At 35.5% G+C, this 19928-nt stretch overlaps 1 protein-coding gene across 2 annotated transcripts in view; it reads left to right on the forward strand.

Moving 5' to 3' along the window:
• Positions 1 to 19552, forward strand: part of LOC141440382 (zwei Ig domain protein zig-8-like) — a 160304-nt gene extending 140752 nt beyond the window's left edge. For both annotated transcript variants that reach the window (XM_074104888.1, XM_074104889.1), the window contains exons 4-8: positions 3678 to 3755; positions 4384 to 4516; positions 8977 to 9096; positions 15176 to 15373; positions 16625 to 19552. In XM_074104888.1, coding sequence (XP_073960989.1) covers positions 3678 to 3755; positions 4384 to 4516; positions 8977 to 9096; positions 15176 to 15373; positions 16625 to 16758 — 663 coding nt within the window. In that variant the 3' untranslated portion in view covers positions 16759 to 19552. The remainder of the gene's footprint in view (positions 1 to 3677; positions 3756 to 4383; positions 4517 to 8976; positions 9097 to 15175; positions 15374 to 16624) is intronic.
• Positions 19553 to 19928: the final 376 nt, after the last annotated feature.

Here is a 19928-nt window from a genome sequence, read left to right on the forward strand (position 1 = left end):
CCGAGAACAAACATTCGTATTTTTCATACAAATATCTGCCCCGACACGGGAATCGAACCCGGACCTCACTTCGTCTCTAACCACTAGGCTGTAATATCGGGAGTTGAGTTAATCTGGTCGTCTATCATTAACATCATGTTAAGCATTGGGAAGCGAGTTATCATCAAAACGCGACGCCACTGGTGGATACGCTAACACAGTGGAGCGTCGATTATCCGAACGTCGCTCAACCGAACGACCGCTTATCCGAACTACTACGCCCGCTCGACCCGCGCGTGCTTCTCCAGCCTCTTGTCGCGACTTGTTAATTGTACTTGTATTGTCACTTCCAAGTAACCGCTAGTCGATAAACTAATATGGTTACGTAAATATGGATGGTTGAATCAAATACACAATATACATATAGGTAGTTCGATTATCCGAAAATACCGGTTTTCCGAACACCCACGTCCCGCATTTAAATTCAATACAATTCAATTCAAATTTTATTGCATTTCACGTTGTAGGTTTATAGTTCTTAAGATTAGGTTAATACAGAGTCAAACGTGAACCCTGTAAGGGCACAGCAATGGCACAGCAATCGTAGTACATGTGTATTAGTTCGGATAATCGACGCTCTGCTGTACTGGGATCCGTTCATTTCGCAACTAACGTTTCATCATCATCATCAGCCTACAGCAGTCCACTGCTGGACATAGGCCTCTTCCTCAGAGTGCTCATCTTCAGAGTGACACAACCGTACACCATGCTACCAGTCACTCTGAAGATGAGCTCTGGTTGAGTTCGAAACGCGTCAGTGTAGTGTGGTGGTGGTGATAGATGGGTTTGTGTGATTTGTGTGTATTCTTACAGTGTGGAGGTGGAGGAACTGCATGAACACGCATATTTTGCATAAGCTTAGCTATCGTAAGGTCGCGGGTGAGCAAGGAAATTATTTTAGTTCATTGATATGGACCTCCGCAAAGTAACGCCTGATTCAATAAAGTATTGATACTACTTTTATACTAACGAATACATTTCGCTAAACTCTCGTCTGACTTGCAAATTGTTTTCCTACATAAAGATTTTTATCCAAAGTTCGAATAAAAGCCAAGCTTAAGTGTAAGTGGGTATACCACAGTGCTTGCATAACTGATTGCGATGGCAGGGAAGTTTTCAAGTGCCGACTGCTTACCGGAAGCACGAGTTTTCCATAAGCACGCTAGGGTACATTCACGCTTTATTAGGGTCTCAGTAATAGGATGCCAACGGAACCCTATTACTGAGACTCCGCTGTCTGTCTGTCTGTCTGTCCGTCCGTCAGTTAGACACTTGAAATTTTCAGATTATAAATATATTACGTGGCCGCTACAACAACAAATACTAAAAACAGAATAAAATAAATATATAAGGGGGCTCTCATACAGAAAACGTGATTGTTTTTCCGTTTTTATGGTTCCGTACGTCGAAAGGAAAAAACGGAACCCTTATTAGGATCACTTTGTTGTCCGTCAAGACCCTTTTTCTCAGGAACGCGTGGAGGTATCAAGCTGAAATTTATATCAAATACTCAAGTCTACTGTCCCTTGGAGCTATGAAAAAATCAAACTTCTAAGCCAATGCAATCAAAAGATACAGCCGTTTATGCCGCAAATTTTCGAAACTCGCAAGGGAATCTAAACCTACCCGTAAACTCAGAATCTTGAAATCTGGTACGAAGCAACGTCTTATAGCACAGATAAAGGAAAAATTGCGAAATTGTTTTTAGTTACATCATATAATAAATATATTTATACGGAACCCTCGGTGCGTGAGTCCGACTCGCACTTGGCCAGTTTTTTTGCTTGATATTAATAACGGTAACAGGTAGACGCTTGAAATATTCACGGAATCTTTAGTTGTATAATCACTTTAAAAATAAATAATTAAAATAAAATTAATATTTAAGGGGCTCCCACACAACAAACTTATTTTTCTCAAAAATGTACGTAAAAGTTGACATTATTCTTTACATATCAGAAGGTGAAGTGCATAGTTTATGGTCAGTGAAAAATTAAAAAGTTAAAAAGATTGCAGGCGCGCTAGCTCGACAATAATGAATTAGCGCGCCTGCAATCAGTCACATTTTTTTATTTTATTTAAAAAGGCCATGGAAATGTTGGCACAAGTCGTATACAGCCAAGTCTAATGGCCGGTATCAGATATTTTGATGGAACTCCGGACTTTTTCTATTGGGTCTGAAATAGCTTGTGCTGTTTTTGCAGTTTATTTTTAATGAAAAAAGGCGGGAAAGCATAAGAAAAATATTGGAATAAAATTAAACTATTTCAGAATTATTCACCATTTTTGGGAAAAGCTTTATATTAGTCTCGGCTGGAATAGCAATTGCTGGCTTCATATAAGTTAAACGGACTCGCAAGCTCGTCCGTTTAATACTCATACTCAGCCAGCAATTGCCTACTTCCAGGCCACGACAATAATCTACTATTTTTTGCCGTTTTTTTGCTAATGTCTAATATTATATTGATAATGGTAAGGAACCTTTCGTGCGCGACTCCGACTCGCACTTGGCCGGTTTTATTAGGGTATTTCTCAATTTTGTGCACACAGTCACTTCCCCACACAGTCAGTTGAAATAGCATTTTAGACTTTTCTTATAAATTGGTTGTGCTATTGGAGCCACCTTCATACGAAACTCTAAACTCCTAGGAGAACTAGAAGTACCCTATACGAGTAGGTTTTGACCCGAAGCAATTTGTATGTAAGTACCTTTATAAATGAATGTATATTTTGATTGTGTTGCCGTAGTTTTTTTTTCACTGCTTCCAGGAGAAGCAGACTTGAGTGTTCAATGTTAATTTTAAATTAATTGATAACGCGTTCTTGGCAGAAAGGGTCTTGACAGAATAGAACGGCAGGTGAACAAAAAAGTGATCCTAAAAGGGGTTTCGGTTTTGCCAACTGAGGTGTATGGAACCCTAAAAATGAGAAATACCCGTTAGTTACCAGTATTTATGGAAATAAAAGCTCACAACTCACATTTATATTTTTAACCGACTCAAAAAGTGCAGGAGGCTCAGAATTTGGTTGTATTCTTTTATTATTTCAGATCTCGATCATTTATTAATCGCTTCGGAAAGTTTATCAACCGCTCATACGTAAAATTACATACATGATTAAGACAAAGATGGGCCAATCAACTATTTTACCGACACTTTGGGCGTTTCCTGCGTTACCAAAATTGTCTCTGGCGTTACCAAAAAATCCTACTTCCAACAAGATATTTCACAGTTTAATAGCTTAAACTTACGTAGGATGGCATTTACTCATGTACACCATCTATTAAATTACAGAAAAAACATGTTTACTTACAAAAATCTGCAATTGTTTGAAAAATGTCGCGAACAGATTAGTGTCGGTAAAAAAGTTGATTGGCCCATTTATTTCTATCATTACATATTACTAAACTTTTCAATGCGTTTCATGCTAGAATGCGAGACATCATCAGAAATGTCTGAACTCATACCAATCGATAAGTGTTTTTGAATTGATTGTGGTGGTGAGTTCGCCTTTGTACATCTTCATAACCTGTGTTCTGTTATTTTCATGTGTTTTTTTGTACAATAAAGAGTTTTACAATACAATAAAATACAATTAATGTCATTTTGTTATTAAGTTTAAATTTTCTTTTGTTAAAGGTATCATGGATAAGAAAAAGAGATCTTCACATACTCACAGCAGGAATATTAACCTACACATCAGACCAAAGGTTTCAGGTAAGCACAATTCACTTTACCTTTGAACTACTTAGTTGCTATTGATAATGTGAAAATTATAATTGATCACTTTGATGTGTCAAAAATGTGTCAATGTTACATGAATAAACAAGATTATTATTATATGAGCAAATATAACCGCGGAAACGGGTCGCCTCGCTGCTGCAGCGCATCACTCGCAGCCCCAACAGCCTCCTGAAGACAGTTTCTGAGCGGAATGACGGTCCATTTATGTGCCACTGGAACCAGCTGCATGTGTTGCCCACTTAGTATATGTAATGTAATCTTATTGTTCTTAATTTCTATTTAATTTCTATGTGTATGATCCGAGTTGGTCGAAATAAATTTATTATTATTATTATTATTATTAAATATAATATTTAAATAAAATCTCGAAATCTCGGGGCTGAGACACGAAATTTGGCACGTGGTTTTTATGCAATGATTATGAAGAACGTTTATGGGGAAGCGTATGTCCAACAGTGAAGATCCTACGGCTGATATGATGATAATGATGAATATGAAAAACTCAATATAATTTTAGAAAACCCCTTCGGAGATTTTTGGATAACGTTTATCGCGAGCTTCTATCTAAACGCAACTACATCTAATGCAAGTTTCTTTTCAGGTAATAAGACCAGACAAGTCCGAGAACTGGACGCTACAAATTAAGTTCCCTCAAGAGAGGGACGCGGGCATATACGAGTGCCAGGTCAACACGGAGCCGAAGATGTCTCTAGCTTTCCAGCTGAATATAGTGGGTGAGTCAGTTCATTTGATTATTTAGAGAAAATTCTTATTTAAATAAAATTATTATTTTTTATATAGAGAAATAGAGACAAATTGTCGTGAAATGGTCTTAACTTAGTATGCTGTCGACCTTGTTAGCTAACGCTAGTCTTTCTTTGGAACCCGATGGTATTGTTGGTTCATGATGGGCATACTACCTTGGTATACCAAGACACTTGTTTTCTGAAACAACTGAAGCTAGTCTAGACACCTATATGCAAATGGAAACACTAGATGCCCCGAGCGAAATTACATTTAGGTTTTTGAATAGGATAAATACAATAAAATCATACTTGATGTCCAGATTTGAGGTGTTTAAAAAAGTGAAAAAACGATGACGTGTAATAAAAATGACCTAAATTTATGTGCGTACATGAATAAGAGTTCCTAAAATCTATTGTTTGACTATCAATATGAACATCATTCAAAAAGAACTTTGCATTTATATGCATACTTACCAAGTTACACAGCAGTTGCTAAGTAAACTCATAAAGCACCTCAAATATAAGATGTCAAAGTTAGCAAACTTGACAGTAGTGGACCAACTCCCCTGATATTACAATTTGCATCCGTGGCCGGCTGCTAATGCCTTGGCGCTACTAGGGGAAGAATATACATAATACTGTGAAAGTACCGGGTAAAATACTGCAGAGTATTTCTACAGGAGTTTAAAGTAGGGCAAAAAATTAAGCTAATGACATTTAAAAAGTGTGGCGTGGATTCTCAGTCGGTTAAATTAAACGATTAAAAAAATGTATAATCTGAAGCCGGTCGGTGCCTCAGCACGAGCCAGCAGGAGTGGACCTATAGTCATCTACCTCACCTACGCACTTTAAATTGGGCTTCAATCACTCCTGCTGGCTCGTGCTGAGGCACCGACCGACTTTAGACTGGTAGAAAATTATTTTTCACGAGCAGTTGATACAAAATTTTTTGTTATAATTTTTTTTCACGCTTTTTAATGTAAATAATCTAAGATACAATAATTTAATATTAACTGCGCGTCACCTTTTACGAAAGATTGCTTTTCCGATGCAGAGACGTTCATTTTTGAGGAGTCCTGGTGCTTCACCACCCGTTTTACCATATGCATTACGAGGAGCATAAATTGCTTAGCAAGGTGTGAAAGTAATTAAAATTTAACCTGTGAAATACTTGTTATTGAGTAATAACTCCGATGGTCAACTGTGGTCTTCATAATTAGTTCCACTTCACCAAATGATGGAATGAAAGGTGGAATGTTATACACGCCTTTTTTGAGGGGTATAATTGATTGGGGTATAATTATGGGGTGTAATATGATGGGGTAAATATTTGGTTATCAAAAATCATCTAATCGTAAAACTGATACAATGTTAACGCAGTGCTTATTGGAAGCAAAAGTCTAAGCTTACTCAAAGCAACTTATAATAATGATCAAGTCTAACTTAGTCAGTAAAAATAACAAGTTGTATAATCGCTGGTATACTTCCCTCCGAGGACCTAATGACTACAGACTAGCGAGATCGGCCACTTCACAGAGTAAATAGGGCGATTTCAGCTAATGGAAGCACCTCTTCACTTCGGTTACTTCTTTACAGGGGATATTAAAAACTTCTCACTTTAAACTTTGAGGTTTAAGGTGCGAACAACCTTTGGGATGTTTCTTGTTAGTGGATTATAAATGAATACGCTAAGCGTAAGGAGGATTGTTGATTTCACGGATGGTAAAACCTTGCCACTAAGCAACACTGCTTGTTGTGTTTTGTTTATGATGTGATTTGTTTGTTGTGCGAACCCAAATTTAACCCAAGATCCCACAATGCCCCATATTTGAGAAGGCCACCGCGGCTATTGTAATAGGGGCCAGTCACAAGGAGCTAAATATTGTTTTGCCTTTAAGCAGGTCTTGTAATTTAGCCGGTTATATAACTAACATCATGTCAGCCGAAAGACGTCCACTGCTGGACATAGGCCTCCCCCAAGGCTCTCCATTCAGACCGGTTTTGTGCTTTCCGCATCCACCGCGATCCCGTGATCTTAACCAAGTCGTCGCTCCATCTTGTTGGAGGCCTACCGACAGCTCGTCTCCCGGACCGCGGATGCCATTCGAGAACCTTCCGACCCCATCGCCCATCAGTCCTGCGAGCAATGTGCCCCGCCAACTGCCACTTTAGATATATATATAACACACAATTTACAACACACAACGTCACAATTGTAACGCTTTTTTATAAACTCCTGGATCCAAAATGACTTTTCAGTGACCTCATTTCATTGGTCTTTCGTTAACATCCTTAGTTGGATAAGTCTAGGGTTAACAAGATTCATCATCTACACAAAAACTAGAACTTTGTTAATAACATCTTTATAATCGATAAAGTTACCCGTCCTGATTGACTTTCAGAAGAGTATATCAGGGCCAAGCGATCCCAACTTCCAGAACTTTCGACTTCACAAAATATTGCTATATTTTTCCGCCTTGTCGGATAAGGGTTGTATAAATATTAAACATTGTGTCTATATTTGAGTTATGTTCTGACATGTAATTACTGTTTTAATGTCTATGTTTAACATAATGATGTTTGTAGAGGAGCATGTTGGTTAGAAATTAAATGTTTGAAGCGTGGCCAGATAGCGGAATGATATTTTTAGTTTATTCTGGAAAGTTTTAGATCTTTTAGCTAAGGTTTTCTGTTTATCTAACGCTGTTATAGCATTTTACTTAAAAAGATAGTATAAAATTTATCCTTATTTTACTTTGTCATGCCATAAACTCGGGAACGACTTTACCTGTGTTCATCATCATCATTATCTTCATCCATCTTTTTTTCAAAGTTTTCTAATACCATGTAAAAGGTTCTTACGGGAAAAATTACAAGCACTAGGGACATAAAATTTGGTGCGGGTTATTTTATACAACGCTAATAATTCATTAGGTATTTTTTAGAAATTTCCTAGTATTTTTTGGGAAATGTCGAAATTTTGTATCAAATTTGGTAGTATGTATCTATCGATAGCTTTCCCACGCAAACAGGGTAAAATCTCAGAATTTCAAAAGTTAGGATAAGAACGTTTCTATAAATTTGACACGAGTTAATTTATGCAACATTAACAAAATTCACGATGCCTACGAGATTTTTTGCAAAATCTTGGAATTTAAATTGAATCGCTCTAGGCCTGATGGTTTACTAAGCACAGATTGGTTTGTAATGTAATGTGTCAATCTGTAACTCAGCTTCATTAAACCGTCTTTCATTTTAATAATTAAAATGGTAAACAGAATCATCCAGATTACACAAGAATTTATTAAATCAATAAACTCACAAAATTATATATTTTCGCAAAGAGAGAACGCTGTAGACCTTTTCATTATAATCTGTACAAAAAATATGCCCATTTTCAGCCTTCGAAGGTTCGTCAAACACTTCATTAATTTTAGAAGAAAAGCTTTCACGATAGCTAGGTAATATTTCGGAGCCGTAACATTATTTTATCGTAACGGCGAAATTTTTCAACACCTAAAATTTCTTAAAAAAAAACGGGAGCTCTAAAGCGTTTATTGCCTTGATTTAAAGATGTCTTTGCCCTTTCGTCCGTTCGATTTAAGGTTGAAAAACTTCAGAAGAGCTTTTACAAAATATTTTCAAATAAGGGAAAGTAGATTTGAGCATCACAAACTGAGAGTTTGTTGTTTTTTACGAGTGTTATCAGATGTTGTATTCTATCGCTTCTTCGTTGCGAGTTTCAAAGTCATGCGATCGTTTTAGAGATAAATAATAAGTTTTAAGTTTCATTCGACTCCGCAACGTTTTCTTTTATAAGATTTAATTTATTGGCTTCTCCGGTCCAATCTTGTCAAAGTCAAAGTCAAAGTCAAAATATCTTTATTCAATTTAGGCTAAAACAAGCACTTATGAATGTCAAAAAAAATCTACCACCGGTTCGGAAAAACCTCTGTTGAGAAGAATCCGGTAAGAAACTCAACGAGGTATATTTTTTTAAACAGATTTACAATATTATTAAATGATTATCTATACATCACAAGTATACACAACTTTATTTTTCTTGCTGGCTAAGTTTTACTAAATAAGAAGTTCAATGGACTATTCAAATGTCAACATTGTTTTTTTTTTAATTTTCAACTGTTTGTTTTTCCGGTTCATATTTTTCGGTTACAGAACCTTGAAAATTTAAAAAGGCATTTGCAATATTGATTTCATTAAATTAGATAATAATATTTATGTATGCGCTAAAATTTAATTAATCTTCGATCAACCTAGTTACGATCGAACAATTTCGATTATAAATTTCAATTATCTGACCGTCAAAAAATATTCCCGTGAAATAGATTTTTGAACATTCTACTGTGGGTCAGGAATCAAATGATTTAAATGTACTTAGACGGTTTTTTTATGTATTGAGGGTAAACGTGTATTTGTTTTGCCCACAGAAGCCAAAGCCCACGTGTTGGGCCCAGCAGACCTCTACGTGAAGACAGGCAGCTCGCTGATGCTAACTTGCGTCTTGAGCCAGGGTCCTCACGACCTTGGCACCATATTTTGGTATAAGGGTAAGTTAATTGAACAAAATATACTCAGCAGCACAAAATTTTACCCACTTTACATACAAAAGGGCCTATTTGTGCATACATAATTCTGGGCCACATTTTTGGGATTGAAATCACATTAATACCTACCTACTTCACAATCAAGTTTACCATTTTTAGGACCTATACTTATAGCTTATAGTCTCCAATATGGGCATATTGTATAATAATCTTCGCTGTCTAATGTCCACTTGCAGGCTTTTTTATCTAGGTTTAAGTGGTCTTAAGTCCTGTCAGATCCATACAAGAACTGTCAGTTTAAGCCTTAAATCGAAATTTAAAAAGCCTACAAGACGTCCTTAATGGTTTAGTAGACAATAAACAATAAATAGCTTAATAAGTTGCTTATAACCTTGATTGAAATAGCTCTAACCAATACATTGGTTCAGCATCATCATCATTTCAGCTTTACGTCCCACTGTTGGGCACAGGCCTTCTCTCAAAATGAGAGGGCTTGTACTGTAGATACCTCAATTAATCAATCAATTCAATTGCATTCAACTGATCAATTCTCATCATGCTATTACATTACATTACAGGGTGAGGTAGATTAGAGGTAGGGTCTGAACCCACGGTTCCATAGCTCGAGGGTCACTAGGTCAACCCACGGCTTCTTACTCGGTTTACTCTTTTACATTTCCAGTAATATCAATCTATAATATAGATTTGTGATATTATCACAGGAATTCACATTTCCCACCCGTGCTCACCTCAATTTTTCCCGCTTTTCATCTTCAACTCATGAATAATTAACCCTCCTTCCCGTCCAATTACACAATAGTTTGCAACCAACCTTCAGGCGCTAACAGCCGAAGTCAAACTTCACATAAATCCACCAAATTGCGTACACTCAAAACAAACAAATGACCGTCGTAAATTACTCCCTCATTTGACCTACCGAATTTGGTCGGTTTTTACAATCTCGTCCACTTAATCTGAAAATCGAGGGTCAGGCGTTTCCTATGTATATTTTACTCGGTTTACTGCTATTGTTAAACGGCGGTTTGCGTGCTGTAGCGCAGCTTTCATAGAATGATTTGAAATTACTGTTTTGCGTTCGGAATCAGATTTGGTTCTTTGTCGAACAATACTATTCCGGGTGGTTGACAGTACGTGGAAAACGGCGAATATTGTGTTTTTATTACTAGCTATGGGCTTTTGTTCGGTTAGTTTTATATAGCATTCCGATAGGTAAACTAGATAACACTATTGGATTTTCGAGTAAATGGGAATAATATCTATCATGGCTATCACAACACTAAGCGTTATATTTCTGTTAAAATTTTGTACCATCACAAACCGGGGATTGTTGAGTCCTTCGCTACTGTTTTTTGCCGAGTTATACTGACTTGTAGTAAATATTGTTATCAATGAACCAGAGTAGAATTTACTTTAAAATTATGAACAGTGGTTAAGTGGCTGAACATTCGCTGTGTGCGACTGTACACGTATCGGTAACAATTTTGAATAATCACACCTCAAAAGGAGAATCAAACGCCAACCCTTTTAGAATCAACTTTGTTGTCGATATCTCCGTTGAGTTTTCAATGATCACAGGTAAATCAAAACCTAAGTAATCGTAAAATGTACGTAAAAAGAAGTAGTCTCAGAAAAGTAATGGAGGAAAAAGTCAGAAAATACTTGCTAAGTAGGTACTTTGTTGCTAAATCACATTTAAATGTGTTTTTTTAAGTATTAAACACAACCAGTTCAGTTTTTTAATTACAAATCAAGTTTTGCTTACAATTAGATTTATAAAAAATATATATTCCATCCGCTTTCGCCGAAACTCTCACATTCTCCATCTTCTCTACGGCATTTCTTTAACCCTGCAACTCCTTGCTAAAAGAGCGATTAGCTATGAACTTCTGTTCGTTGCTCTCAGAACTTCCCACTGTCCACTTTCAAACTCTAATTTATGTTTATTCTTACACTGTCCAGGCCACTCGGTTGTGGAACTCCCTACCGATAGACTTGAGGCGCGCAAAAGTCCTTGCCTATCTTTAGGTCTATGCTTAGGACACTACCTGTCATCTTGCGTATAAATGTTATAGTTAGCTTATTTATGTGTTATGGTATCCATCTACCTATCTATCTGTTTAGATTGTTGTGTATGTGTATGTATGTGTTAGTTTTATGTATTCTTGATACAGCTCTGATCTACTGTAAATTGCACCACCTGCTAAAATGTATTCCTTATTTCTGTCCATTGTAAAGGTTGCCTGGAAGAGATCGCTCTGAAGCGATAAGGCCGTTGCTTACCTTAGAAAATCTCTATGTATATACTTGTTTCTCTGTACTGTTTACTGTATTGGTGTGCAATAAAGAGTTATTGTATTGTATTGTATGTATATTAATGTTTCTGTGGTGCAACGCCTAGCCCTTGTTTCTAAAAAGTTGAAATCTTGCCTTTATGACTTAGGCAAGGAATTGGGACGGCTTTTTGGAAATTCCCACGGTATAAGGAAAAATAGGATTTATATTTTTGATTCAGAGCGACCCATCATTATTGATGATTATCATCATCATATATCAAACGCAGGACGTCCATCGCTGGACCTTAGGCCTCTCCCATACATCTTCAGTTGACCATAATTTGTGAATAAAATCGTGGATAAGAGCTAGTTCAGTAAGTATATAATTTTAAAGACATTATATTTAATAAATTTTCTTTACTAAGTAATTAATATCCATTTAATAATTGAAAAAAAAAATGAAAAATGTTGTTATGAAACTTCACTTACACAAACGATTCTAATAAGTGAAAAAAAAAATCTTAACTATAATAACTTATTTCTTAAAAAGTTGTCCCGTCATGAAATGGACAAAAAATATTTTCGTTGAGAAATTATTAACTCTCAGGACGAGATCATAAAACATAAACTGCATAAAACATACAACATTTATTGACGTCAGGAAAACGTCACGAAGTCTTGTGAGAAAAAAAAAGACAATATTAACTATTTTTCGTGTTGAAATAGCGAGCGTCAGGATTTTTTTTAAATAAGTGGACAACTAAAATGGACAGCTTTTTGAGAAATAGTTCTAAGACAAATTAAATTAATGTTATAAATACCTTTCAAAATTCGTCTGAAAATGACATTTAAAGTGGTGTAGTTAAACTGCCAGACACACTCAAACGGCAACATTATATAATATAGCACATAGCTCTACAGTTAGTTTATTGCTTGAAGCTCATAATGCCGAACTTGCAGTGTTGTAGCTTAACTCATTAAATGTCAAGTTAAGTACCGCTTACAACTTAACAAAATTACAAGATCTTTGCCATAACCTACATGCTTTTAGATAGATAAGCAATATTTAGCACAACAGCGATTTGTGAATTTTATATTTTTTCAACTTTCTTTATCGAAATAATCAGATTGTAAAAAGTCGAATTGCCACAAAACTCGTTCCATATTGATCAATACACAACGTTGTGTTATTGGACAGTAAATTAATAGTACAATGAGTCTACGCTACCGTACTTTCGTGGTAGCAGTTTGTTTCTGTCTGGGTCTTAGTTTCCAGCCTAACCCCGTTTCATGGCAGCAGTTTGTATCTAGCGAGGTCGCATTTTAAACTGCATCTTAATATATTTTTTCAATGAAATTCTGCCGGGGTCACAGTTGCGTATATTACGCAACATATATCATAATTATTACGATTCTTATAATAATCCGACTTCCCACTAATATAATAAATGCGAAACTATGTAAGTCTGTTTGTTTGTTTATTTGTTTGTTTGTTACCTCATCATGTCTAAACTGCTGAACTGATTTAGATGATATTCGGTACACAAATAGTTTGAGTCCCGGGAAAGGACATAGGATAGTTTTTATCTCGGAAAGTTGCATAGTTTTCGCGGGATAGTGAAAATCAAATTCTACGCGGACGGAGTCGCAGGAAGGGGTAGTTTATTATAAATGCGAAAGTTTGTAAGTCTGTTTGTTTGTTTGTTATTTTATCACGTCAACAGCTAGTTAATAAATTTCTCTCTCAAACTATAAATTCCCGTGGTAAATTCCAAATGTTTTCACACAGGATTTCTTATAGTTTGAAAACTACGATGTACGAGCCCGCGTTTGAATCGACAATCCTTTGCAAGAGAAGACAGGTCAAATCAAAACTTGCCCTATACTACGAAGTTCAAAATTGGAACTTCGTATCCTGCCGTCCCGCTGACACTTATACTATTTAATACGAGAGTGAGAGGGACGGTACGATACTAACTTCGATTTTCGAATTTCGGAGTAGCGTCACGAGAGTAGAAGTGAATGATTACACACACAGCTACAAAAATAACTAAAATATTGCACAAAAGGAGAATGAATTAAATGAATGAGTAAAATGACAAAATCCTGCTGTCATTACACGAAATGTTCTTGTGTGCGTGACCTCAACTCTCGTGGCACTAGCTATACGCAAAAACTTAGTTAGAAGAACTTAGTGAAAAGCACCAATTTTAGATATAATAATGTATTAGTTAATAAAGCCACAAAGCGGCCGCCAAACTGTCTAACCACATCCGCAGTGTTGTAGCCGCATTATAAAACCGCCTACGCAGTACCTAGCATCACTAAAGTGATTATAAGGCAAATATATAATTACACCAGTTCTAGTAATTTGGGAGTGAGGATCAAAGGGTTAGGTGAAGATACTTTGACTAGTGTCAGTCAAAATCATTATTATTAATTAATTATGAAGGTCGGCGTACCTACAAATGGAAGTACAGTCGCTTTACTTTTTGTAACAGTAATTCATGACTTCTCGATTCATTTAGTTTTTCCATTCTTTTTTAGGGTTCCGTACCGAAATGGTACAAACAGGACCCTATTACTAAGACTCCACTGTCCGTCTGACTGTCTCATGAACCGTGATAGCTAGACAGTTGAAATTTTCACAGATAATGTATTTCTGTTGCCGCTATAACAAAAAATACTAAAAACAGGATAAAATATAATAAATATTTAAGGGGACCTCATATACAACAAACATAATTATTTTGCCGTTTTTTGCTAATTTATAATAATGTTAAGTACGGAACTCTTCGTGCGCGAGTCCGACTCGTGCTTGGCCGGTTTTTTACCTCTCTTCTCCCTTCTGAGTCGCTACACGCTTGACAAAGTGGCGGTAGTTGTTAGATGGGGATTCGAAGTGCTATGTCAGAATAACGTGACTTTGAGCTGGAGTAAGCCGGCTGGATGTCGGTTTAAGTCTTCAAAAATTGGATAGAGTCCTAGATAAAAAAAAACTGTTAAGTCCATCAATAAATAATTTATTCTGGCGTTACTTTGCGGAGAACTATAACAATGAACGTGCGGGGCACATTGCTCGCAGGACTGATGGCCGATGGGGTCAGAAGGTTCTCGAATGGCGTCCGCGGACCGGGAGACGAGCTGTCGGTAGGCCTCCAACAAGATGGAGCGACGACTTGGTTAAGATCGCAGGATCGCGGTGGATGCGGAAAGCACAGGGCCTATGTCCAGCAGTGGACGTCTTTCGGCTGACATGATGATGATGATAACAATGAACGAAAAGAATTTCTTAAGGTCGCGGGTGAAAAAAGAAGTTTTAGTTCCGTCAATAAAATTATTCGAAAATATTTCAATGCGTACCTATTTTTTCTTTTATCAATAAAAAAAAAATACAAAGAAGAAACGTGTCAAAGTTCGAGAGTGGGGACCCGTAACGTCACTATTAATAAGTGTACACGTGGGTGTAACGCCACACGGAATTTATACCGGTGGCAAAAGATAGAATACGGCCACGAGCGACATTTGGGACCCATTTCGTGAAATTCATTTGAATTGTCATACAAAATGACAGATTTTCGATCTTAAGTGGATCCCAAATTAACGATCGTGAATGTACGTGTTTGATATTTTTTTTAAATCTCATTATCACTATTATGTATAGGGAAAATCCATGAATTCTAAAAGTACCCCTTTATACTGTCAGCGCACATTTTCTTCTGCTTTCAGTATTAGTTTTAAAAGTCGTCAGGTTTGTACAAAATTTCTGACGCAAAATTTCTTTCCAGGATCAAAACTAATAGAGTATAAGGAAGTAGAAGCAAATGAAATTGTGGAGGAGCCGAGGATCCGGCTGAAAACCGAGTGGACAGAACAGCTGACGTCTCGGCTGACCATAGAGAAGCTCCTGCCAGGAGACAGCGGGAACTACAGCTGCGTGCCAACAATGGCCGAGGCAGCATCTGTCAATGTTCACGTCATAAATGGTAAGAAGTGTAATATTAGAATTCATACATATTAAAAGTCATAACATAGTTTGCCATAATGATCATCTGCAATAACTCTTTTTCTCTAAAACTGTAAATAATTCCTGATTGTCGATGGACCTTTAAAGTTCTACACTACAGGATGGTCATTTCAAAGTTCTTGAAATTTTTATGGCTTTAGAGAAAAAGATTTATGTTAATGATCATTATGACAAACATTATGGCCAACAATATAATGGATCACAAACGGGACCCGTTGGCCATTAATCCGAAACATGTTGAACTGAGCTCGATTAAAGAAGATAATTATCTATTTATTTCACTTTCGTTTGCACCCTCGTGCTAAAAAAAACTTTATGTGAGTCTCACAATAGTTTCATGTCCAACACGTCGGGTTGCACCTAAATAGTACCTTTTTGCACCCGATTTAATAAATACTCGTCAATGCTATAACGACGCCAATACACATACAAAAACAATAAAATGTGAAAATCTACCCGAGAGCGACTACTTTTGGAAATTTTGGAAAATCAATAATAGTATTTTTTTTAAAATCCTTACATTACTTATATATATATTTTTTTCATTTTTTAAACATTTATTGAATGCAGAGTGATACGGCATCGTTAGCGGTAATTATACGTAAATGTGCTCTCGTTGGCCTAATGGCGATGCAGTGAGGCTAAAGAGGTTTTTATGCCCCGTAAATCACTTCTGTAATTTATTTGTGTTACGCCAATACACTGAACTTATTTTATTGTAATTGTAGTTTTTTTATGATTATTTGTTTTTGGGGTCCATATCGACTCCTATACTTATTGAAAGTCCGAATGTAATGTTTGTTAGAATGATCGTTTGCCATAACTCTGAATTAATTGTTCAGAATCTAGAATACAGTTTTCTATATAATTGTTCAGAATTGTTATAAAACAAACCTACAGTTTTCTATAGGAAGACCATTTTTTTTTTATAAATTTAAGGTCTCAGTGGGAAAAAAATTATGACAAACGATGATTCGACGAAAATTACGGTATGACTTGCGAAGAGTATACGAACTTTGGTGCTTCCCTAAGAATTCACATATCTATGGATTACCTGTCTACAGATTTTCATGCCTGTAGAATCCCGTGTCTAAGGATTCCCAAAGGTCCATGTTCCCTAATAACACAGTGAAAGCGATAGCCGATCGGTTTTCTTGAGGTTGAGACAGCTCACAACATAAAGGTTTTCAAACTCTTTTTTTTTTCACAGGAGAGCATCCAGCCGCGATGCAGCACGGTAACGCAAACACAGCATCACCCTGCGCTCTGTCAGTGAATCTTCTCATCTCACTCTACTGCACCCTGGCAACACTTTACACAAGCACGGTCGACGGCTTTAGATGAAAACACAGCTTTAACAAAAGTTTAAACCGACGTTTGAACAAATTGTAAATGTATTTTAATGTTCGATTAAAAGTTTTATATGTCGATTGGATAGTTTGTACATTCATTAGTAAAATTAGGATTCGGTTTGTGTAATAATTTAATGGTAATGAGATTGTAAGTAGTTTCCTTTGACGCATTTTATAGTTTGAGAGAGAATTATGTTTAGCAAGAATAAATGTAGCATAAACATATTTAATTGTTTTTCACTTTTTGTGTTTAAAATAAACTAGAAAAAAACTGCATACTAATTAATATAGCTGTGTTTTTAATCACTTTGATTTCATAAAAATAAAGTTTATTTTGTTTGTAATTTTATTTTAATAGGTACTCGAAATCAGCCGTGTGGTTTTTTTAACTTGCTTGCGTTAAAATAAATTAGTTTTCCACATCACCTTGCTGCATGTTTTTTTTTATATAATTTGAATTGAATTTGATTTGAAGTATTACAGCAGTGAATATACCTTTTTCTAAGTATTATAAAAATGGTTTTATGTGTGTACCTACAAAGTTAAATAGTTAATATAGCAATTGGTGCCTACATTTTATTAGAAAATGAAAGAGAATGATTATTTACATTTTAAGTAGCAATTTAAAACTTTTGAATCATAAATAAAATCAATTAGATACAAATTTTCACTTTGAAACACAACTAAAAATAGAATGCAACAACACGATTAATCTATAAATTTAATATTTATAATGCACCAAAAGTCGACAAGCACATTTGAGCAATACACTGTAAGTTGAAACGTTATGAAATTTTGTTCACACAATGATTATTAATGGGTGATCAGAAGTTGTAAAATATTGGTAACCAGCCTAAATTGAATTCAATATAATCGAGGTCCCACGCAATTACCGCACCGTAAAATTAATAACAATAATTGATGATATTATTAAATTTAACCACGGGATCGGTCATAGTATATAAATAGAATTGAAGTATACCTACGTCGTTCGTCGTAGATGAAGAAACTAAGAAAAACTGATTTTCGGAAACATATAGGCCACACTCAAGAAAAGTTCTTACGTCAATATTTAGAACTTTGGAATACATTTGATAGTGACAACTTAAGTATCAAGCTTTTGACTTGAGAGGTTGTAAGCTCATAAGCCGAGTTTAGACTTCCAAGAAAAATCGTGCAAGGTGCGCATTACATTGCGAGGCTGTAAAGCCAACGAGTTTGTAGTGGTCAATCGAGCACAGCAATGTAATGCACCTTGCACGATTTTTGTTGCAAGTCTAAACTCGGCTATAAACTAAGTAAACACCAGTTTCATTAATAGTGATCATGAAATTCAAAGTCATTTTCGAAATAAAAATGTAGAGTTACATATCTGTGATTTCAACATAAGCACTATCAATTACTGAATTAAAAAAATTGAAAACTGATCAGCGGTTAAAAATCATCGTGTAATTTGAAATCTTTAAGTGAATTGGCCTTTTCGTTAATACAGTTGTAGAAATTGTACCTTTGTTAAATGGCCTTTTAATTAAAAGTGTACATAAATACCTAATTATTTTAAAGAGTTAGATAGGAAGTTGGATTTGTCTAATGTGATGAATGGAAGAGGAATAGAGAGGGTATAATTAAAAGCATGGAAAATAAGTTTCCGTTTTCTCCATAACTATTTTACTCCGCATTTTCAGTTTATACTTTATTTAACGCGACAGCTTCTAAATATTCAAACTAATATAAATTAAACAAATGCAGTAACAAATTAGCTGATAACCTTACCACTAGTGCAAGAGAATTAAAACAATAGACAATTAATATGGTTAGTTTTATAACGCCGACATTTCTTTTAGCCTATTAAGTATTTCACTGTTGAGCGCAGGCCGCCCTTGCTTTCCACAACAGAGGCCTTAAATATTGTGTAACGCACTCGGAGTCACAATCATTTTCATCAATTCTTTCTATCACATAGTATTGAGTCTCGGTAAAGAGAGAGATTGTGATTGCGATAGCGAGCGCCCGCAATTAGGCCAAACGGCCTCTGGTCTCTGTCAATAAGAAATTAGTTATTTTCTTATATTTAGTTTGCATTCTAGTCGTCCTGCCATCTCCATTTTCGTCTTTCTCAGTTTTGGTGATCATCCTGCGAAAACCAACCGAACCGAACGTTTGTAAAAATCAATGGTTGCTTAGCTTACCTAATTAAATTTCATAGAAAAATATACATGCTTACCTGTTTATCTACTTAATTTGATATTTTTTTCTGACAAATGTAAAAATTGGGTGTTGCTAAGGTATTGTTAAGAATATTTTCCTCTCGGCTTTTATTTTTGTACGTAAGTACCTAAAGAGTGTTAAATAGGTTTCCTTTTTCCTTAATTAATAATAATATTATCTTTTTTAGAAATTCAATTAACTAGCAAATTTTATTTTTAATGGAATGGAAAAGGTCAAAAGTTTCAGGTATGTTATGTTAATAAAAATAACAGTTCTTCATGATTGTGTTGATTTCTAATCGCATCGACAATTTAGATCAGTATTTGTTTATTTCATGGTAAATGAAATATCTAAGATAAAGTAAATACTATTTTATAAATACTTGTAAATTGATGTAAATAAATACACTGTAAATAACTATTTTAAAGATCAATTAAAACCTAAAACATTTTTTTTTGTTTGTTGTATCTGTAGAGTTTATAAATTCTAAGATTTGTTGTGTTCTTTTAAAGGGTTACAGTAAATAAAAACAGATGGAAATGTTTATATAACAATAGAACTAAGGAGAACTTTGACAAATAAAGATAGTAACTAATCGAGGTTTCATTTCGGGTCTCCCTCTAGTCGCATAACAACTATTGTCATAATTTCGATTGTCATAAAACTTAAAGTTGTTGGTCATAAAAGTCGTTTGTCGTAAATGGTCCTGCGCATAATATTTTCACATTCATAATTTACACTTAGTCATAATTTTTATAGCCATAATGCTGAATATCATACAATTTCAATAATATTGATCGATTGATTAAAATTATATTATATTTAAGGATAACTTTTTTAGGCATGATAATTGCAATGCATAAATTATATAAAAAGGGGGCACGGGGAGGGGGGCGAAGCCTCTCACGAGAGGAGCTCAGGGGCGAGACCCCTACAGTAAAATAACAAACAATC

The sequence above is a fragment of the Choristoneura fumiferana genome, chromosome 22 (genome assembly GCF_025370935.1).
Source record: "Choristoneura fumiferana chromosome 22, NRCan_CFum_1, whole genome shotgun sequence".
Lineage (NCBI taxonomy): Eukaryota > Metazoa > Arthropoda > Insecta > Lepidoptera > Tortricidae > Choristoneura > Choristoneura fumiferana.